We start from the raw sequence: 22,307 nt of genomic DNA, 5'->3' as shown, positions 1-22,307 counted from the left end.
CTAAACAGCAGTAACTTTAGATTATACTATCAAAAAAAAAAAAAAAGGTGTTACAGAGGTGTTTGTAGAGAAACCCCTAAACATGTAGTTTTACTAGTTTTGTTACTGTTTTGAAATGTAGACCAGACTTTCTGGAACATTTGCAAAATTTCATAGACATGCCAAACAAACTTCATTCAGTGTAACATACCTGCTATTTTGGCTTTGGTCATAAAGCTAGGTGAAACACAGCCATTAACTGTGCTTGGCATTCAGATTTTAGTTTCATTTAAGCTTAGGACATAACACAGCATTTAAAACATGTATGCTGATGAAGTTTTAAAAATAATGAAAGCATCTTTTCATCTGATCTACAAAAATTGTCTAGGTACATTGCTTTGTGTTTAAGGCAGCTAAAATTAATTCCCTTATTCTCCATTGAATTTTTTAGTTCCTAGATCTGAAATAAACCACAACAGAATGTATTATATACAGATTCTACAAGATTAATGATAAACCTGTAAGGATCACTAGAACTTAAAAAGATAGTAACATTGTTACTCATTTCTACATACAAGTTCTTCTGCCTTTCAATTATAAAATTACAATTGTGCTTATTTAATATAAAAACACCTGAAGCTAGTATCTGAGCTACTGCTGTACATAAATGGCAAATTCCCTACTCCACTGAGGATTTAGTTTTTTTTATTTTCTCTGAGCACTGACTGACAGTTGGTATCTTCTCTCAAAGACAATGGAGCAGACACAGGATTCCCACATCAGTGTTTAAGTAGAACATAAATTTGGAGTTTGTTGGTTATTGCACAGTTATAGGAGCCTGCACAAGAAGAACGCTGCAGCTAGAAGACCCATTTCCTAAAGAGTGTTTGTGCCAAAGCACCGTCCTCAGCCCCACAAGCTGAGACCTTGTTTTGCTTTTAATCAGGCCAGGCAGAAGATGCCAACAAGGAAGTTAGATTTCCGTAACAGCTATCTGGAAAAGGCAGGGTAATGCTGGTTAATGTCTCTGTGAAGTTACTTGCCACTCACTTTGAGCGATAGCCTCACATTTAGCTTTGGATTAGTCAGAAAGTGGGTATTTATAAATGTGGAAGGCACTGAGAAGTTACATGGGTGACACATCAAGGTTACACACAGAGGTGACAGAAGCATGAAGTTCTTGGAAAACCCAGTGAAGCAGCACAGGGCAAAGAAGTTAAGTAACTATCGTCTGGAGCAAGATCAATACGATAGTAAAATGTAAACCACTACGCTGTGTATAACTTCAGATTGCTTAGGATCAAATCCTCTTTTTCCTTTACTGAATATATAACATTGTTAAATGGATTAACTGGTGTAGATTTCTTGGTGCTTTTCACAATTTTCCTCATCTTTGGGGTGAGGTTATTCAGTTTAACAACTTGTGTTCTGCTAGCTCAAATCCTGGTATTACATAAATAGTTTCAAAAGCTACTGAAAGAAATTATGATTATTTAGGAAAAGGTTTTTTATTTTAGATAAACATATTGTCAAGATTTCTGCTAAGCCAAACTGCTGACTAAGAAAAATACTTGGGTAAAGGAACATACACAGTACTGTAGAGAAGCTAGCCAGATTCCTAGTAAGTTGAGGAGAAAAAAGAAGAGCATTTAAGTGGGGAATTCTGTGCAATATAGAAGAGAGCAAAAAATTTCTCCTGTCCCTGTCTTTCTTTCTCACAGGAGATGAGGTTTTAAGACTGAAGAACTCAAAGACTTCAGAACTGGATAGAAAAGGGCTTTTTGCATTGTAAGGAAAAAACAGTATGCAGGCGTACAAAATGGAGCATTTTAGTCAAAATATAAAATGGGAGATGAGTTAATAAAATGTACATGGAAGTAATGATAAAATATATACAAGAAGTTATTAAAAATAATGACAATCCAAGTTACCTAGATCACTTGGGCCTCTAGAGTTGTGTGACTAGTAATCTACTACGAGGGGGAGACATTGCTTTATCTTTCTATCCCTAAAGCAAAAGAATGACTGAGCAGGAGAGTGATCTCAACCATGGAGAGGAAAGTTGAGCTGGTCTTGCCCAAAGGTTGCTCCCTCCTTTTGAGAAGGCTGGCCAAAGAGAGAGCGAAAGGGAAAGCTTCCTTAGCACTGGGGTTGGCACTAACTGTTTGACCCTCAAGATGTTGCCCTGGCTGTTTAAGGCCCTCTTCATCAGGAAGGAATCTTCTAGGTACCCTGTTACCTCCCCTTTACTTGTGGGCTATTCTCAGTTTCACAAAGGGTTAAATTCTGTTCTCTCTGGTGAGCTTCTCAAACAGGGATTCTGTATGGCAGACTGCAAAGCTTGGGCCAAAATGGCCCATAGCTGTTCTGTACCCATAAATATTCCCTTTCTCAGCAAAATGGCAGATTACTTATACAATTGCTTACACAATTGTAAGGGCTACCCCATGAATCGAATCAGCCCTGTTGCAGTGGTGGCTGCCTTTGTCACTGGCATTTGAAGATGCCATTGGCATAACGGTGGTCTGACTGGTCTTCCAGATGTTATATTAATGCTGGAGAAAGGCAATATAAGCAAACCTTGCAGGTCTGCCTTGAAAGCATGAGATGGGCAGGAACTCAACTCAGCTTCAAGCAGCAGGGACAGTCAAGGTGAATGTCCCCTAGGCTCCTCTCCAAAAATATGACCTCTGTAAATTTTTCCGAGCTGGTCAAGGAACAGACTGTGTTGGTCTGACAGCAGAACCTGCTGCTGATGATGGTCACTTATCATCCAAAGAAAACTGCAAATGAACACAGACCTTTTCCTGTGGAATACCTGGCGTCAGAAAGGGCTGATCCTGCAATTATTTCCCGTGATAAGAGAGATGCAGGGCATTGCTCACAAGCCACTGCTGATGGGCAGGTGTTATTAAGCTATTACTGCTGTTGGGTATTGGAGCCCTGGGACATGGAAGTGGAATTGAAGTGCTTTGCCTTGTCCAATTTTCTGTTGTGTAACTTTACAGATTCATACGGTGTCACAGAGCTGACTATGCTGTTCACACAAACCACTTACCAGTAGATTTCTGCCTCACTTTATTTGGTTCTTATTCAAAGCTCTGTGAGAGGTATATTTTCAGTATCATTTGCATCACTCTGGACTGTTCATGAATTGTTTGCTAGGATACATTGTACCCAGAATAGATTTAAAAAAAAAAAAAGAAAAAAATTATTGTACTGGCTCCATACAGACACCACACATGCTGTCTCAGGAAAGTTTATTAGCATGAAAAGTAGCTATTTACCTGTTCATCTTCACTGTCTGTCCCGCCTAAACTCAAAGAGCTATTGCGCTGAACAGGGTTGGAGGACTGTGGGATAAAATGAGGAAGAGGGTAAGTCAAGGGAAGTATCACATTGAATTAACTGGGACTGGATATCCAGTGCTAATTACAAGAAAACACAAAAGGAAAGATAAAGGAAGGGTCACTGAGTCCCTGCCTCACAGAGTAGGTTTCATTTGTTCATAGGGGTCAAACATAAAGTGGGGGAGCTTTATCCTGCTATGAGATATGCCATGAAGGTTGACCACATGAGGCAAAACATTTTATAAAGTTTTTTAAGATCTTCAAATTTACAAATGCTCGCATGCTCACCCAAGTCCAAAATCATGCATCCGCTGTGAGAAGGCAATTCCTAAGATAACCCAAACCCCCTCTGAGTCCCATCAGGACCTGTTCTCAGACTCAGGATTTTCACTTTCCTGTCAATTCAACTAATATTGCCCTGGTTTTGAGCTATTTCGTTCCAAAACCAGTAACTGTTTAAGATTCTCTTGCAGTCCTCATTATTTCTGTTTTCCTCACTAGCTTTAAAACACCCAAAAACTCTTCCCCTTTCACAGGTACAGGAAACTGCCAATCTCTCTCCAGCTCTTTGAAGCTGGAAGACATGGGAGGTTTGTTTGTGCAGTGTGAGCCTCTCAGTTTGTTCTCGGACTGGAAGTGGAACAGTCACAGTAACAAAACGCTCACCCATGAATAATTCACTTTTTATTCTTTCTGCCATGCAGACCTGCCAGGAGAGACTGCCTTGCCCAAAGGCACTGAGAGTTGTCATATCAGCTGAATTTCTCTCCTCTTTCCCTAATGATATAGGTCACAACTGACCCAGCACTGGTCTACATAAAAGCATAGAAAATGGTACTCGGGGCATTTGTAAGGCCACTTCCTAGGGATCCCTCACAGTGATAAGTCCACAATCCACCTAGGTAATTTGTTCTAGTTCTAACTGATCTGCACCAGCAGATTTTATTACAAGCAAGCAAAAAAGTCTTGCTTCTGCAAGCAGATTTTATCTTTTCTGTACAGGTGGTCACTAAAGTGACATAACGATTATACCTTGCTTGGTGAATCTGTCAGAACTTCATGAAGGGTTGAAATTTCAGCAGGGCTTCTAGGTAAACCATCATCTTCAGAAACAGCACCTGCATCTTCCAGTTTCTTTCCAGTTATAACAAGAGGAGGCGATCCAAGTCTGATGTTCTGCTGCAACTGAAGCTGTGGTTGAAAAGAAATTTAGAATATAGACTTTCAATAGCATTATTTATAGGGGACATTTTGGACACTTTTACCCCAGTTGCTCCCATTAGGCATGCAGAATCTCTTAGTTAACAGAATAGTTGAAGAAACAGACCATTTACAGAAAATGGCCATTAATAAAATTTTATTTAGTTACCTTCATCAAGGACCCATCATTAGAACTGGCTTCGGTACAAAATTAAAATCAAAATCAGTTTTATTCAGTAAGTTATCAGAGACAGAAATTTCACCATTCCAGAAAATGTACAGCGGTTTAACTCACTTTAAATTTAAAAACTTTAAAAATTCTAGATTTAAGTATTATTTAAATAATTACATGTATCTGCATGTCCCAAATAGTCACACAAGGTATCATCAGTCAGCAGTTCCCAACCCCAGCTTTCCTTCACAAAGCCCTTCCAAATATTGAGAGCTTGTCACCACCCTCTCCCATACAAGTAGCTGAGTCCCACTTTTAATGCAAAGACAATTTAATTCAATTTCTGGTCCACCCTAATGAATTGCTTGTTAATTGTCCCCAGCATTATGTCCTGGTCCTGTCTACAGCAAGAATAATAACGGCAGCCAGGAACAACTTTGTTTGTAAAGGAGTATGGGGATTCTTTTCCAAGATTGCACAAAAGAATGCTCTGGCAGGCCCTGACCCGAGAAAAACAAAACAAAGTCTGCAACCTCACAAGCAGCCACATGTTCCCTCAAACTAAAAAAATTCAGATCTCAGGAAACACCATTACTAAAATTCTTGGCTTAAGTCTGTCAGCTATGTCAAAGCTGGAATAGAAACAAGGTCTGAACAGAAACTTTGTCCTGCAACCAAAAATTTCTCAACTGAATATTCCCAAGATAAATATGCAGACCTGTTTTTTCTGTTTCTTTGCTTATTAAACCAGATCAGGAAATTCTAGGTCTAATTCTGTGCTCCTCTACAAGCTATGCGTTCATTTGTATCTCTGTAAAATAGATCTAAATAGCTGCCATTCTTATTCAGCAAGTTTCACTTGGAATGTAATTCCTATAGATCTAACAGCCACAGAGCACAATGCCACCCTTTAATCCACCAGTCCCCCAGTTCAAACAGCTTTCTGGCCCTCGTACCCACAAAAAAGAAGCATCACCAATATGATCTGCAAATTGACAAATTGCGCAAAGATGTGGGCAAAACAAGACATACAACATACCTGTGCACTTCATGGGAAGGAAAATACAGAAAGTCAATTTTGCTTTTCCCCTCTTTTCACAACTTCCCATCTTTGATTTATTAAACTTATTACATGCAGACAGCAAAGCAGTGTGGGAGAAACTCTGAATTTACAGTCTGTCTTCTACTGGTTAGAAGTCAATTTACATTGCTAAGAAAATAACAGCTTTTATTAGTGCTTGGCTTTTATTCTGATAAGAGTCAAGCTCACAGAAAAAGGCTGTCTTTTACGGCTATAAAGATAGTGCTGGCAGTATTACATTACCATGCAGGATGATGGATGGATGAAGAGAGGGCACAGTGGACTGGAGATAGCATGAAAAGAGCTTTTTTCCCCAACAAAGTTCTGTCATATATAAACATGATTTCTCCTGCTACTCCCATTGTTATACAAAAAACACCCTGAATTGAAGCTTAGCCTATTTTGCAGTCTTATGGAGAAACAAGTCCCTCTGTGCATCTTTTATTACTTAACATGTGATGCAATTGTGTTTTGCAACATGAAGCTCACGCTGAGCAAAGGAAGAATTTCAATGGCCTTTGGCTGCCTTATCAACAGTTTGTTTTCAGTCTCTGGAAAAATCTTAAACTTTTATCTCGGTGCTCTGAGCTAGGCAGTTATTTAAATGCAATTAATATAACCAACAGTTGATAAGGGAGCTGTCAAGGAGGGTTCAGTATGTGCCTTGGAAGAAGGAAATGACCTAGCAGAACAAGTATCCTTTGCTGGCAGAGATCAGAAGAATAATGAGATAAATAAAGCTGTCACTAAGAGTGCCCTGACATATCCATCATCCCACACACTTACACAGCCGCTGGTGCTAGCATGTACAGTGAAAACATCATAGCCAGGATTGCCAAAAAGAATAACATATAAATAATATATAAAGAATAACAGAGTAAAGGACACGCTACAGTATAAATAAATGGCCTTAACCCAAAAGTAGTAGCTATGAAGTAAAGAATGGAAATCCCATCGGAAGAGGACATGCTCATTAAGGAAAGTTTCCAAGAGTCCATGAACTGGATTCATGTCACTATGAGACCTGGGCAAGGCTGAAAGTACCAGGACTGCTCAAAGATGCAGCTTCCAAGAAGCAGAATAGATCCAAAACTAGTAAATCTGGCTTTGGACACTTTAGTTAACAAAGTCTTAAGGCACAGAGCAGAGGAATCGAGCAACAGAGTTTCCTAGGAGACAATTAATACAAAGCAGCACCATGAATGAGGGGAAGATGTTCTCACCTGCAAAGTTTTCACTCTTCCAGGTATGTTTTCCTGAGACAACATGTCACCTGCCACATTTCCTGGTGCGGACTCAAAAATGAAGACGCTGTCATGGGACAAGGCTTTGTTTCCCATGCTTCCTTTGGGCCTGGGAAGGAAGGAAGAGTGGTCAATGCACTGGGTGCAGCCCTCCAACACTTCCCTGCACTACTTCACCAGGGCAGAGGGATCATAAAGAATCCAGGGTGGGATGCATCTTGCTTAACATCAGATTTCTGCATGTTAGCTGTCTAAGGTAGTCACTGCTAGCTCCTTTTATACTCAGAAGGGAGGAAGAAACACTTTTGAGGATGCTGATCAAATGCATGTGTCTCTCTTCAGATGTATTCAGCACCTGTATTGAACACACAGGCCAGTCTCTGTGGACTAGAGAGGGAGTCCAGGGTGATCAGGTCAGATGCTGAGATTTAGTTGGATGCATGCCACCCTGAGAGATGTCTACAGCGGAGAGGGGGGTGACAAGAGTCCCCTGCCCTCCTTTGGTGTGAATGTGCCTAGCATGAGACATTCAGGATACAACCTCCGCAGTCTGGTGTGCATCATACCTGCCAAAGATTGTGGATTATTTTTCCCCTTCTTGCAAATGCGGGCAGAAAATGTAATTCCACTACATTAGCAAACCTGATTCAAATCCTCTCAGGTCCAGCAATAAAACCAGTTCTGTTCACCTGTATCATGAACATTGCCAGATAGCAAGCATACTGAAAAATGTAGATGGGACAAGTGTCTATGGCCACAGTTACATACCTATCCGTGGCCAAGTTAAAGTACCCAGGTAAGATATTCCTGCTCTGCTTCTGTGCTCACTGGGTGTTCAGCTGTTAACTGAGTTGTAATCAGCTGAGATTGATTGGGGTTGGGCTATTAGGCTGTGCAGGGCAAATTTGGCACTTGGGTGGCACAACAAAGCAGGCTCCAAATCTTTTATTCACCAAGTTCCACCAGCATAGGGAGGCACTGTCTGTACATTACTTTGTCCAAAAGACCACAAGGATGGCCTCTACCAGGATTTCATTCTAGCACTTAACTGGAAAACAGAGAATACTCTCACGTTGTTGGCTGCCAGCCTCGTAACCCACAAGTTATAAGGATTCCTTGACTCAGCTGCCGTGCAGGCAATGTTCATTGCCTCTGAAAGTTTGATTCTGGGTAACAAGGGATGATTAGGAACAGAAGTCTGACGAGGAAAATCCAGTAAGTCTAACACTCTTCTGCAAGGAAACCAAATATAAGAGGTCTCTGCTATTTGCCTAACCCCAGATTCTCTACTTAGAAGAAAGCCCTGAAAGACTGAGAACTTTCATAAAGTAAATACACCATGTAAAGAATCCCAAACAAATGACTCTTTTTCCTCCTGCATCTCCCTTCTTTACATCTCTGGATACAACATCTCCTTTGTCTGCTTGACTAACCCTCCTGTTGCCCCAAAGGTGTAGTCAACGAGTATACAGTTATACCGAGTCTCACAGTAGGGCAAAACAATTTTGCTTTATGTTTACGTTGTGTTGAAGACAATCTGAGCTCTGTCTCTCACAGCAGAGGTCAGAGTTCATGCTTCCTCCCATTATATGTAATAGTTAACATCTGTGTTAGTAAAGCAGTTGCCTTTTTTTGTCACTAGAGTGAATGAAGCCATCCCACCTTTTTGTGTGTTCAATTTTAGAGTCGTTTTCAGCATGAAAGACATTCTATATGGGCAAGACATAATTTTACTGCATTCAGAAAGACAGCGTCATGCAACTTTTATTTACTGTAATGTATATTCATTATTAGTTGGCGTATTCTATTTACTGCAAAGAATACATGCGCATTAAGTAGTATTAACATTTTTAACTGGGGATTTCCTTGCTTCCTCTACTTGGAATTCTTCAGCAATAAGGGCTGAGGTTTCCTTGTTCTTGAGACTGCCAGTAAAATATCTGTTTCTTTATTTCTCGCTCTGCATATGTATCATATGTGTTTGCAAGAGAATTACTGTATTTTCTTCTGGCAGTCACAAAAAGAGCATTGGATTAAATATAGAATTAACTGCAGCTTTAGTACAGATGAGTCTCTTATGTGCAAATACACATTCATGTGTAATTCCAAGCAGTATTTATATTTGCACTGAAGCTAAAGATGCACTGTTAGCTAAACCCCCAGCTGTTTTAGCCACTGTATCTCCACACTGATTTCCCTACACAAATGCTCAATTCATGCATGTGTAGCAACACTTGAGCTGCCATGACTGAGGAAACGATGGGACTCTACAGCCAGCCACAAAGCCGCTCCTAAACTCATCATGGCCTGTGCTATCTTCCACTTCTTATTGCTGCAACCCCACTCCTTTTATTAGTGTTTGAGGTAGGGGGAAGAAAGGTGATACAATTCCTTCAGGCAGCCGCTCTCTCAAAAACAACTGCAGCCTGCCAAACATGACAATTTTACATATTGTCCCAGCAGTTTTTCCTGCTTAAAGCTTTTTAACTGGAATAAGACTATTTGGGACCCAATTTTCCTCTGTGTAAGGTCTTTTATCCTTTTGATGATACAGACAAGAAGTCATTCATGGTACATGCTTTAACTTTGCCATCAAGGTTTTTCCATTTCCATGCAAAACTCATGCATCTTGAAAGATAGAGGCAGTGGCACATAATGCTCCATTGCCCTTCACAGATGCCCAATCCCATCGATTCCCTACAGCCCCTTGGCATCTGGGCACATCCCTTTGGCTGTTACAAGAAGCATCTGGCACATCTGGGGGTTTGGTCTCTGGTTAGTATTCAGAAAATTTAAATTTTAAAAAGATTACATGGTGTTAAAAAAAAAAAGGGGGTGGGGGGGAAGAAAACCAGTGCTTCTGCCTCAAGAACAAACAAACAGCAGCATTGTTCTAGGACTGGTTTTGATATTCTGCATGCCAGAAATTGCAAAGCTCAGTGCCCTGCTATAAACCCTTCACAAGCTGTATTTCCACTGGCTTTCAGGATCCGGTTTTCTAGAGGATTTATGTTGTTCAGTCTCTCGAGGTATTTACAAAGCATGCTTATGCCATGCAGGGTCTGGGCAAGATCGGGTTTTCAAGTAGCACAAACATATTCTCTAATTTTTTTTGGATAGTCCATCTAATCCTATCTCTGAGGGAAAAAACAGAAGGGTTTTACTCACTTCCTGATCTCTGATGTTGCAAAACAGTTCATAATCACTGGAGGATAGTGCTGATGTAAACAGCAGTTGGACTTGAAGTACTTGGTTAAGGGCAAGAGGAAGAGTTTGCACCCATGCTGCCTCTGGACCAGACAGCTGATTTTAAGCCAGATCCCTCCTATGGGCTGATGGGGTAAGCTCAGATGTTCCTAAGCTTTTTGGACCGGGTTAGCTGAGTCACTCCAATTCCCCTTACCCCAGGGGACTGGCTGTGTGGTCACTTACTCTGTTGCAGTTATGCTAACAAACAAAATAAAGCGATTGTTGTTTCATTCTCAGATCACTTCTGTGATGCAGTTGCATGAACACAACAGAGAGAGCGGGGAAAGGTGAGTCAAGGAGGAGCAAGCACCCATGAGAAAGTAACATCTATAAGCTGCTCCACCAGAAGAAACATAATGCCCAGCTCCACCAAATGCCTTACTTGATGATACAAAGTATTTGGAAGCAATGCTGATTTCAGCATCTCCCACTCTAGTCATCTATTCATGCCCTCTGCCACTGTCACACCCATCCAACGTCCCCTCCAACAAAACACTGCAAACCATAGGATGTGGCCAGTCTTTTGTCACACTTTGTTATTCTGCAGCACCACAGTCATAGAATCATAGAATCATTTAGGTTGGAAAAGACATTTAAGATCATCAAGTCCAACCATTAAACTAACACTACCAAATCCACCACTAAACCAATTAAGAGGAGAGTGATAATTAATTTCATGTTTCCTGGCTTGGTGGCTGGATTATTTTTTAATGAAAGTAAAACTAGGAATCATTAAGGTTGGAAAGGACCTCTAAGATCATCAGTCCAACCATCAACCCAACACCACCATGCCTACTAAACCATGTCCCGAAGTGCCACGTCTACACGTTTTTTTAACACCTCCAGGGATGGTGACCCCACTACTTCCCTGGGCAGCCTGTTCCAATGCTTGACCACTCTTTCAGTGAAGAAATTTTTCCTAATATCCAGTCTAAACCTCCCCTGGTACAACTTGAGGCCATTTCCTCTCGTCCTATCGCTAACTACATGGGAGAAGAGACCAACACCCAACGCACTACAACCTCCTTTCAGGCAATTGTAGAGAGCAATAAGGTCTCCCCTGAGCCTCATTTTCTCCAGGCTAAACAACCCCAGTTCCCACAGCTGCTCCTCACAAGACTTGTGCTCCAGACCCTTCACCAGTTTCGTTGCCCTTCTCTGGACACACTCCAGCACCTCAATGTCTTTCTTGTAGTGAGGGGCCCAAAACTGGACACAGTATTCGAGGTGCGGTCTCACCCGTGCCGAGTACAGGGGGGCAATCGCCTCCCTGCTCCTGCTGGCCCCACTATTCCTTATACAAGCCAGGATGCTGTTGGCCGCCTTGGCCACCTGGGCACACTGCTGGCTCATATTCAGCCAGCTCTAGACCAACATCCCCAGGTCCTTTTCCGCCAGGCAGCTTTCCAGCCACTCTTCCCCAAGCCTGTAGCGTTGTTGTGACCAAAATGCAGGACCTGGCACTTGGCCTTGTTGAACCTCATACAGTTGGCCTCGGCCCATCGATCCCGCCTGTCCAGGTCCCTCTGCAGGGCCATCCTACCCTCCAGCAGATTGACACTCCCACCCAGTTTGGCGTCATCTGCAAACTTACTGAGGGCGCACTCAATCCCCTCATCCAGATCATTGATAAAGATGTTAAACAAGACTGGCCCCAAAACTGAGCCCTGGGAAACACCACTCGTGACCGGCTGCCAACTGGATTTAACTCCATTCACCACAACTCTCTGGGCTCAGCCATCCAGCCAGGTTTTTTTTACCCAGCAAAGAGTACACCTGCCTAGGCCATGAGCTGCCAGCTTCCTTAAGAGAATGCTGTGGGAGACGGTGTTAAAGGCTTTACTAAAGTCCAGGCAGATGAACAACACAAGGCCTAGGGTAATCCAAAGAGAGGCCTGGCTGCATAGCTAACAGGGAGGTATGAGGAGGGTGGGGAGCTGGAAAACAGCCAAATTATAGGTTCCCAGATACCAATCCATGACACCCCTGGCAAGGGACATAGCCATGTTCAGAGGGTTGTCCCACCCCAGATTCAGAGACGAGCAATGGAAGTGTTGTGTAGCTTGATGGTCTAAGGTTATCAGTGAAGCAGCGTTAGCAGTGCAAGCTAATAGCTTGTATTACACTAACTGAAAAAAGGACGAGCTTTTGAACTAATATCATTCAGGGATCTGAGAATTGCCCTGGACACACCTGAAGGACTTGCAAACCTCACTCACACCTCACTTTGTGGTAGCTGCCACAAAACTAGAGCCTTTCAGTTGTTATCTATACCTAAATGGCTACATAAGAACGTTAAAGCAGCAATCTCATACTGATAATACACCAAAAACACTACTTTCCCTTTACCCCAGCCATGACAGAGGGCACCATTTATGCTAAAAATTAGCAACCTGACTTCACACATGTTCTCTGTACTAGCACTACTCAATCATCATCCTCTTGTAAAGTTGCTGCGGATCAGACCTTCCAGGACAGATTTCAAACACTAAAACCCATGAAAACAATCTGGGCTATCTGCAGTTTTAGACTAAAAGGTTGGATCACCCCTGCCCCTGGCTGCCCTCCCCCTCCTCTCCAGGCTGGCTTTTGAAGCACTAGCAAAGAAAGAGGAAATTCCTGCAATTCCTTCATCAGCATTAGGGCTTGTTTTGCACAAACTTGGACGAGGTTACTCCTAAGGGGCCAACTCATGCTTTCATCCTACTGCTGTGAGAGGTCTGCTTTTATTTATTTATTTTCTTTCCCCACCAGCTTACCCAGCCTCCTTCGGTGAATGAAGTGCAGTAGTGTCGAGCACAGAGATGCTGACATCGCTGCTGGACTGGCTAGGTTTTAAATTACTCTCCCCCCTGGGAGGTGGAGGCTCTTTCCTTTTCTTCTTGGCAAAGAAGTTCTTGAAAGTCTGAAATTTGGATTTTTTCTTTCCTGCAACATGAGAAAAATGAAAATTTATGGAAGTTGGAGCTGTTGCTTAGCTTGGAGAATGTTCTCTCTTAAATTCTGGAGGAAGCCTCAAAGCTAGAGCAGCCCATTCAGTTTTAGTCAGCTCCTTTGTAAATAATTCAGTGCTGGAGTCCAGTGAAAGGTGAAGCCACAGTTCTTATATTTGCTGCCTATAAAGCAATACTGGCATTAAGGTGACAATAGTGGTGCCTACTTAGGTTCCAGTTTATGTAAAATACACCATATACAAAGAATGTATCTACCTACAACTGAACAGTGATCATGCCAATCATACTTGATATATTTTCAATAAAAACATTGATGTCAATGTCTAACTCTTGATTGTTCTTTACTTAGCTCAGTTTAGTTCTGCTTTATTTTTACTCAGTGCTGTAAGGAGACAACACCTGAAGGATATTCAACATTTGGCAAAAAGACTGAAACTGGCAAAAGAATTTATAAACTCTGAAACCAAAATATCTGTTTCCACATTAAACCACTGCCCCAAAATAAAATTAACAACTCCTCCCAGGACAATGAAGAAAACTTAAATTAAGACACTGCCCTGCAGGACATGAAACCCCCAAACATAGCAGCCCTAAGAAGACAATTAGAAAACTGTTAATCTGATTTCAGATTTTCCATTGTCCAAATGAAAAAAAAATACAAAAAGAACAAAATAAACCATAGGAAACATCACTGACTTCTTTCATTTTTAGTAACCTAAGATACTTTAACATTCTTATTCATATTTTCTTTCAGCACACAAGTGCTGCATTTTGTCACTGACCCTTACATTGAGGGGTCAGTTTGGAGTGGTTTGGGCCAAACCATTGTACTAAGACCCCTGTGATTGACTTAAATACATGTGCAGAGCAATAACATCATTGCATATTGGAGCCAAATTCATTGTTCAATTAATACTTTACAGCAATTGGCATAATAAATGCCCACAGCTGGAGGATTCCTTCATAAGCAAGGCATTATTTCAACACAATTATTGTCTTCTCCCAGCAATGATTTAGTCGGCAGTGCTCTGCCTCAACGTGTGCCCTGTACGTGTAGGGATCTCTGCCAATGGGCCTTATCTGGGCTGAAACTGTGCCACCACACAGCTGCATCAGACAGTAGCCACTTTGAGAAATAAACAATGATATGGAGATCTACTCACCCTGTCTCCTCCCTGCTCTCAAGACCAGTGCCAGCACCATGCGCCAGGACATACAAGGATGCTGCTACACTGTCCGGCATGGACTGATGAAATGGCTACCTCTCTGCAGAGCAGTAGCAGCCAGGTAAGACCTGAACATTGCTTTTTAAGTGACTTGGGCTGTCACTGAGACCAAATTATCTTTCAAACCATGTAGAGCAAAACTATCAATGGAGTCCCACTCATCTGAATAATAATGGGATGGGGTGCTCCTATGGAGGGTTTATCAGTGGAAGACCTTTTTATCTTCCACTGCTGCTTATCAGACAGTAAGTGAATGAGATAGTCACAGAAAACATACAGGTTATACTGCCTGCCCCAGACTACAGAGCTGACCCCAAGGCTTTTGGATTTGTTAAGACTCTCACGGGGCTCAATGAGTTTCATGCTGCGCCCATAGTAAGAACTGGTAAGAGAAGACAGGTCGCACAGCAACTGGAAGACCATAGTGCCTCTCAAATAAAACAAATGTGTTGAGTGTCCTTTAGAGAGTCTTTAGAAATGCCTCCCTACCATTACTGCCATTCATATCAGCAATTAGACAACATATATGGTATTCTCGCAGGAAACTTGTCAAAGCTGAGTTGGTTTATTTTAGATGAGCAAAATAAAAGATTAAAAAGTTTCATGAAAGCAGTGCCCCAAAATTGAATTCAGCAACATCTGCTAACGCAGTCCCATGACTCAAAGAACAAAATGGCAGACTTTGCTATGTGCAGAGAGCTCTGCAACTTAAAAGCAGTCTAAACGAAAAACAAGGACATTGTCATGTACACTGGTCAGCTGACAGTGGTATGGACAGAAAGCAAGTTCAGTTCTAGTGCAAGTAGATGCTGGTATTTCCAGAGAACCAGGGGAATGTTTTTTTAAAAAAAAAACAAAACAAAACAATACAACAAACAAAAAAACCCCCAAACCCACAACACAATAACAACAAAAATTGATCCTAAGGACATTTAAGAGAAACAGACATAAGTCCTACCACAAAGGATAACATTGTCAAGGTACCACTCCAAATACTTGTTTAGATTAGAAGTGGCACTAACTTTAGAATGGAGCCCACGGAAAGCATTTGCAAACACTGCCAATGAGTAAACCTCAGCTGGCACGGGACAACACTTGGGTATCATCGTGCAACAGAGAGTGCTCTGATGCAGATGCATCAGCTACTTCAGTGCCTTCTCTAGCCTCTGATCTATTACTGACATGCAGGGCACACCCCCTCCACCACTAATTCCTCTTCAGCCGCGCTCTGCTCAGCTGCATGCCTTCAGCTGTTTCAGATGAATGAGAAAACAGTATGTTTCCCAGCAGTTCCAGAAGATGGGCACTTGCCGTATTATTACCCAAAAAAAGATAAAATCACTACTAGATACTCAGCATGCAGATGAAAACCGTGGGACTGCTCTATGTGAGAGCATTTGGCAATGGAGACACAGTTCAGAAAGACGGCGTTCATATTCGTTTCCTGCTGCAAACAGTTGTGTGTTGGTTTCGCACACTGTTAAAAGGATGCCACATTTAATTTAAAGGTGCCTACATTTCACTGCACTGTGAAGTAGCCCAACGTATCACTAAATTGGTAGAGCTCTCTCTGATACTTGAGCTAATAATATACAAGAGGATCTTATTACTTAAAATGGAAAAAATTCATTGCATAACAAAAATCCAGTCAAAGCAAGGAAAGAAAATCCAAGCTCAGACAACTATGCCTGTTTCCCCTTCGCCCACTGATGAATAATGACTCATGATTTCTGAATTCTTACAGTTACCAATCTTCAATTTTATGGCCTTAAAAATAAAATATTAAATTTAAAGGCTACTGCCTTAAAAAGCAAAAGCCTTCCCAAAAATTAGTTGCTTATGCTAACTATGATTTAGCCCACTATAACAGAAAAGGATCAGGAGTAAGCATTTTGCTTTCTCTGTAAAGTTTGTTTGTTCTTTATTTTTTACTGTTTGTGTAAATACTGCCTATTTCGTTCTTTCTCCTGTGCACAGAGAGAATTAATGCATGTCTTCCTGCATTTTGTATGGTTCTTCCCTATAACAAGATAGAAGAGAAAAAGATGCTTTTTCCAGTGCTACACTGAGTCTGTAAAAAGCATAGGGAACACCTCATTTGGGAGCTCAATTATCAGATTTAAATTAAACAGTTAATTTTGGGATCTTCTATGCTCTCTGACTTCCTAAGGTACGCTCAGGACACATTTTCCATGTTTTCCCCAAATCCAAGGAGTAGATACTTTCATCAGTAAAAACACATGATAAAAAAAACCCAACAGACAAGATTCTCAGAAAAAAACATGATTCTAGCTTAATAAAAAAATACCTAATATTGCCAGGAAAGCAATTAAATCATGGAATTCAGTAAGGCTAACATTGGGTGCTGACAATTTTTGGACAGTGACCCAGTTACTGCCATAAAGAAGGAGCAGCATGCACTGGAAGCCCTCTACTAGTAGTCAGACAATAAGGTAAACCTCAAGAAATTAATCTAATTGACTAGACTGTGAAGGCTGGGAATTTTAGCCTCCTAGAGCCTTTACATCACAAGCCAATTAAAGCTATGAAGAGGAAGAGGTGAGGCAATCCTACATTACATGGTGAGTAAACAAAAGATTTTAAAATGGCTTTACCCAGGTCCAGTCAAGTGTCACTTGAATACTTCAGCAATAGCGCAGCAGCCTTTAACTTTTTTAAATTTTGGTTCAGTTAAAGACAGAAATATTCCTGTTGGTTTTAGAGCCAACACTTAAGACAGCAAGCCATCTCCTGCCTTCCCTGTCACCCGGGTCAGAATTTTATCCATTTTCTGAATCTTCTAGTGAACCCGAGTACAAAATGTGCATGCATGGGTTTCACACAAGTTCACCAGCATGCCATGGATAGCACTGGACTATGTGATAAACTAGATATAAATTTAAGAAACCAGCCACCGCTGAGTGTCCATCGTTACACTTTCTTCACCCCTATCTATCTGCCATACAGAGTTCAACTACCAGTCACTTTGCCATTTGCTTCTCTCTTCTACCAATACTCTGATGGTGGCAAATGTATTCCTAAAGGATGAAGCAAGATGACTTTTGAAACACAAACATTTAAGACTATTGTGAGACTTTAGCCAAAGAAAAGAAAAAAAAAATCAAGTTATATGACATCCCCTTCTCCTGAAATTGAAATGCGTCAGCCATGATGCTATTCTTCATATTCACCTATCTCCTCAAGAATAATCTGAACACTGGCAAAAGGGGATTTCCTTTAATTAAGACAATTCTTTGGCATAAGTAAGGTATTTTCCTTTCTTGCCTATTATTCCATTCCCTTATGGCTGTTTGCATCAGCCCATGCCACTAGATTAAAGAATAAGTAACAAACGGTTGTCTGTGGCCAGAAGCAGAGAATGAGGCTGCAGTGGGGATACTGATACAGCTCCCACAGACAGAGGCTGGCTAACAGGCTCAGCTCCCAGCTCTGTAGGAGCTATCAAACCAGGCACAACAATCAGCCCTTCAAGCTCTAACGTCCTGTTTTTGAAAATCCAAGCCAGAATCGGAAAAGAATATGCTCCATGAGGTTACAACCCTCCAGTACTGCACATTAAAAGATCCTTCCCATAATATTGCCAGCTGACAAAACCACACAGAATTTTTTTTACACTACAAAGACCAAAACAACACCGCAAAACAAGTCACTACAGACCCCCTGACCTCAAGAAAATAAATCTTGACTTCCAAATCAGCCACACATTCGGAGAACAACGGCTTACCTGTGCACTCTTCAACTGTCTCTCCTGTCTCAGGTGACTGTGTGACCTCTGTTGGCCCCGTAGCCATGATATAGTCACTAAAATAGAGATGAGAGCATCAGTTAAATTTTAGTCCACCTTCCCAGCAGAATATGGTCCCACTCGGCATGAAGAAAGAACATGGCTGGATCCTTTCTGAAACTGCATACCCAAATGCTTATCACAAACATGGCTTACACACTTTTTTGCACTTCAGCCACAGAACTTTTCCTCATTTTTCAGTAACACTTATTTCTCCAGCCAAAACTAACAAATCAGTCTAATTTCTTGCCAGTACCTCTCTCTTTTTAGGAAACCAGGATCAAAGTTTGCATTAATGAAAGACGTCATTAAACTTGCTCAGCAAAGACTGTAATGCTTCCCAGTCTCAGAGTAATGAACCTTTATGATTGCTCTTTGCTAGAGAGCGACAGCTCCATGCTACTGCAAAAAGCATCTTAAGTGCGTGCTTTGCTGCCGAGGGTTCATGTATTACAGCGTCCTCACAGCAGGCACCAGGCTAATCTGTCAGCATTATTAAAATTAGTTAAGCATCAGCACTGAAGCATCATCCCAGACTATGCTACATTTGTGGAAACCAATAGATCAAATTTATTCTGGATCCAGTGCAATCAGCTTTTAGCCACAAGCTTTGAAACCTTATCGCAAGCAGGGCTATTGATCAACCAAATTAGCTGATGGCATCATCTTCCTCCCCGATGAAAACAAAAGTTCAGCTGGTTTTAAGATCATTCAATGTTAACTGGCTCCACTTTGTATTTTCCAAGACTCCTAAATGGGTGTCTGTCAAAGACAAAGGAATTAAGCAGCAGACCACAAGAGTTACAGTACAGATGTCAAGCAACAATGGAAATGTGACAGTTTAGCAGGGCAGCTCATAAATACTGTTCTTTGTTATGGGAGATATCTAGGTGATACATTTACATAGTTAGGAGTTCCAATATGCTGTGTCAGAACTTAAAGAGTAAGAAGTCTTTACAAACAACTGAAAATACATTTTCATACAAATCCTGCTCCCTTTTCTGCACAGACCTCATCTAACAATTTTCCACCTCAAAGTGGTATAACAATACTGCCAAGTCAAGTATCTCAACAGCAAGCAACATTATGATTCTATACTAGTTTGGCCAATCAGTAAACTATTCTATTTCTCCTGTATCATCCACACATTCTATAATCTGTCATGCCCAAAAGCACTGGGACTTTCCTATGAGCCCATGTCCTCAGATAACCTTAAAAGATAAGGTACACAAAATCAGAGGCAGAGGCGATGGGACTGACCAAAAAAGGTAGGTAAAATAGGCAGGGGTCGTGCAAAAAAACAGACCACAGAGTAAGCTTTCCATGTACTGGCCACACAGATATGCAAACTGCCATGCTGCTGAACTGTAGGGAGAAATGGGGGAGATATAAAAAGGAAGAAAACTGCAGTCTAACATCATCTGTGAGCTGTGAACAGAGGAGTGCATTAACACACTGTAGTTCCAAACAATCTCATCTCAACTTGCTAAAAAAACAATTAAAAAGTCATTGCAGCGACCAGGACTGATCATACCTTCTCTAAATAAGGTGTACTGAGGATGTTTTTGAAACAATTGTTAGACAATATTGAGAAGCAACAAAAAATAAGACTTTTAAGATTTTCCCTTTTGGATGATCATAACCATTCAACTCTTCTCCCTTTTTTTCCCCATGTCTCATCAATTATCCATGAAAATGTCTGCATTTCCCGCATATTTTGATTAAAGTGGTCATCAGCAGACTTTCTCATAGACTCTTTCTCGGTATTAAAAAGAAATTTGGTTCCAATTTTCCCCCTCAACTTTATGCACCACACATATTGATTATGCTAGATTTTTCTTGAGGGAAAAGGAAATGCATTCGAAATAAAACATCAAGAAAGCACTCAACAAATTTACAAGGACAAACTGGCAAGTCCCCAGACTTGAGCTTATTTTCACAGAATGTGAGTGGGCCTGACATTTGGCTCATTTAGACCTCTAACTTCTGCTAACCTTCAATAAAATCACAGCAAGAGAAAATGCTGCTTTCACATCCAGCTTTGTTTTCACCGGCTCTGCATTTATTTAAATTACTCAATCATCTCAGCTGCTCACTCAGAATCCTTCCAGCCTTTGGAGATATTTTGACTGCTGTGTTTATTACAACTGCAAGCATTTATTTCCAATTGGTATATCTTTTATACAAGTAGAACTATAATTGCAAAGCAGTTCATCTCCGAGGCAGTCTCTTCACAGTCAAATCAGCTCCTGCATTAATTTGATTTTATAGCTGAATTCTCTAGGGCATACAGAGGTCAAGTGTCAATTGCAAGGGTGCATCGTTTGTTTGCAAACGTGCCCCATTTTGGGCCTAATGGTTTGGTGCCTTTGTATCATCACCACAGTATCATCTTTTTCTAGTGAACTGAACAGTGACTTGAGGTGAGGGAAACCATCACAGATTTTTCCAAGCTTTAAGTTAGCAAGTATTTAAATGACAAGGGAAAAAAAAAAAAAATTTACAGCAAAGTGTAAGTTCTCTCATTAAAAGCTTGATGACATACCTGAAGGAACGTTAGCAATTAGACAACACTTAGATTTCAAATTCTGGTGGCAGTGAGTTGTACTTTACAGAGAACAGCTAACAAATGTTCTGAGCAACAAACCCTAGCCTGGAGATCAATGTAATGGAAAAAAAGAGGACAAAACCCCATCAATACAAATGCATGTGAGTGCACAGGCATTAACTGGTCGAACCTTCAGACATTCAGCACTTCCAGGCCTTAATGACAGCTGACAGATGCAGTGCTGGGATGTATCAATACCACGTACCTTCAGTTCAATCAGCTGTACTAACCACGTGCACCCTGTGAGCTTTCCCAGAGCGTTACGCCATTAGAGACAAAGTTTTAAACAAATACTGTATGCATATTGATTTTTAGTGATAAAAATATCAGGTTAAATAAATGGCCTTTTGGAGCAGTATTTCTGATACTCTTCAGGCTAGGAGATGCTAGAGGACAGCTGGGAGAAGGAGCTTGCAGAGGGATGGAAGAGACTCCTCAGCGGGTGAACAGTCAAGGCAGAACAGCGATAGATTGATGGCTATGGCTGGCCAAAGTAGTAGAATTGTCAAGTCCCAGCTACTGTTTGCTTCCCACTGGAAGTGGAACAGTGGGCACATTTCCCCAGTCTACAACTTTTTAATCGTGTTCTTAATCCTCTCTCAAACAGCATTTGCAATCCCTGCACATGCACAGGCTTCCTGTTGCAGAGGTACAGTACAAACAAGATGCTAAGTCTCTGCTAGACACCTTAAAAGCCAGGCCTGGCCCTGCCCAGTAAGTCCACTACAGCAATTCCTGTGTAAGGCCATGGAAAAGACTGAAAGTTTACAGAGAGCAGTGAGGATTGACTACACGGTGTTCACCTCTCCTTGCACAGGGCGATGGGCTGGATTATTACACCTATGAATTACTTGCAAACAGTGAAGTGGCTTCCTATCCAGATGCAATCACAACAATAAACCTGACATTACTAGACCCTATTTGCATTGCCAGGGTGTATTTTAAAGCAATAAAACTCCTACAAAGTTGCAGGGCTTGCTTTACTTTCAAAGCATGCAACAGGACCTAGTTAGCAATCATCACTACCCTCACCTGGTTTGATGGTTTGGATCTAGGCTCCCTGTTATCCCATACAAAACTTCCATTAATAACCCTACTGTGCTGCATTCACTTGGAACTCTTCCACTCATTAAAGGAACTAATGAGTCTTAATAGAAAAAAGAAATCTCCAGGAACAGGAGAAATATCCTTGTCTCCCTTTTGCGAACTGGGGCAACTGGACAGATATTTGGAGTGCTCTATGGGAGGGCAGTGACAGGGCAAAAGAAATTAAGTCCCAGGGTGGTGTTCTGACCATTCCCTTTTCCCAGCTGAGTACATTACTGAACATACACATCATGGGGGGGAGGCGGGGCAGGAAATGCTAAAAGAAGAAAAGACAATTCCCTTTCACTGCTTGGTTTGTGTATTTAAGGACTCCTGGGAAGTTAACATTGTAC

The 22,307-nt window shown here is 41.3% G+C and overlaps 1 protein-coding gene across 1 annotated transcript in view; it reads right to left on the bottom strand.

The window, feature by feature from the left end:
* KIAA1210 (KIAA1210 ortholog) overlaps positions 1-22,307 on the bottom strand; it is a 46,715-nt gene that overhangs the window by 12,626 nt on the left and 11,782 nt on the right. Inside the window, exons 2-6 of the mRNA XM_075720756.1 lie at positions 18,201-18,277; positions 13,035-13,203; positions 7,006-7,135; positions 4,362-4,520; positions 3,267-3,332 (exon numbers count right to left, since the gene is read on the bottom strand). Coding sequence (XP_075576871.1) covers positions 3,267-3,332; positions 4,362-4,520; positions 7,006-7,135; positions 13,035-13,203; positions 18,201-18,277 — 601 coding nt within the window. The remainder of the gene's footprint in view (positions 1-3,266; positions 3,333-4,361; positions 4,521-7,005; positions 7,136-13,034; positions 13,204-18,200; positions 18,278-22,307) is intronic.

The sequence above is a fragment of the Pelecanus crispus genome, chromosome 13 (genome assembly GCF_030463565.1).
Source record: "Pelecanus crispus isolate bPelCri1 chromosome 13, bPelCri1.pri, whole genome shotgun sequence".
In the NCBI taxonomy this organism is placed as follows: Eukaryota; Metazoa; Chordata; class Aves; order Pelecaniformes; family Pelecanidae; genus Pelecanus; species Pelecanus crispus.
This window is presented reverse-complemented; position numbering and strand designations above follow the sequence as displayed.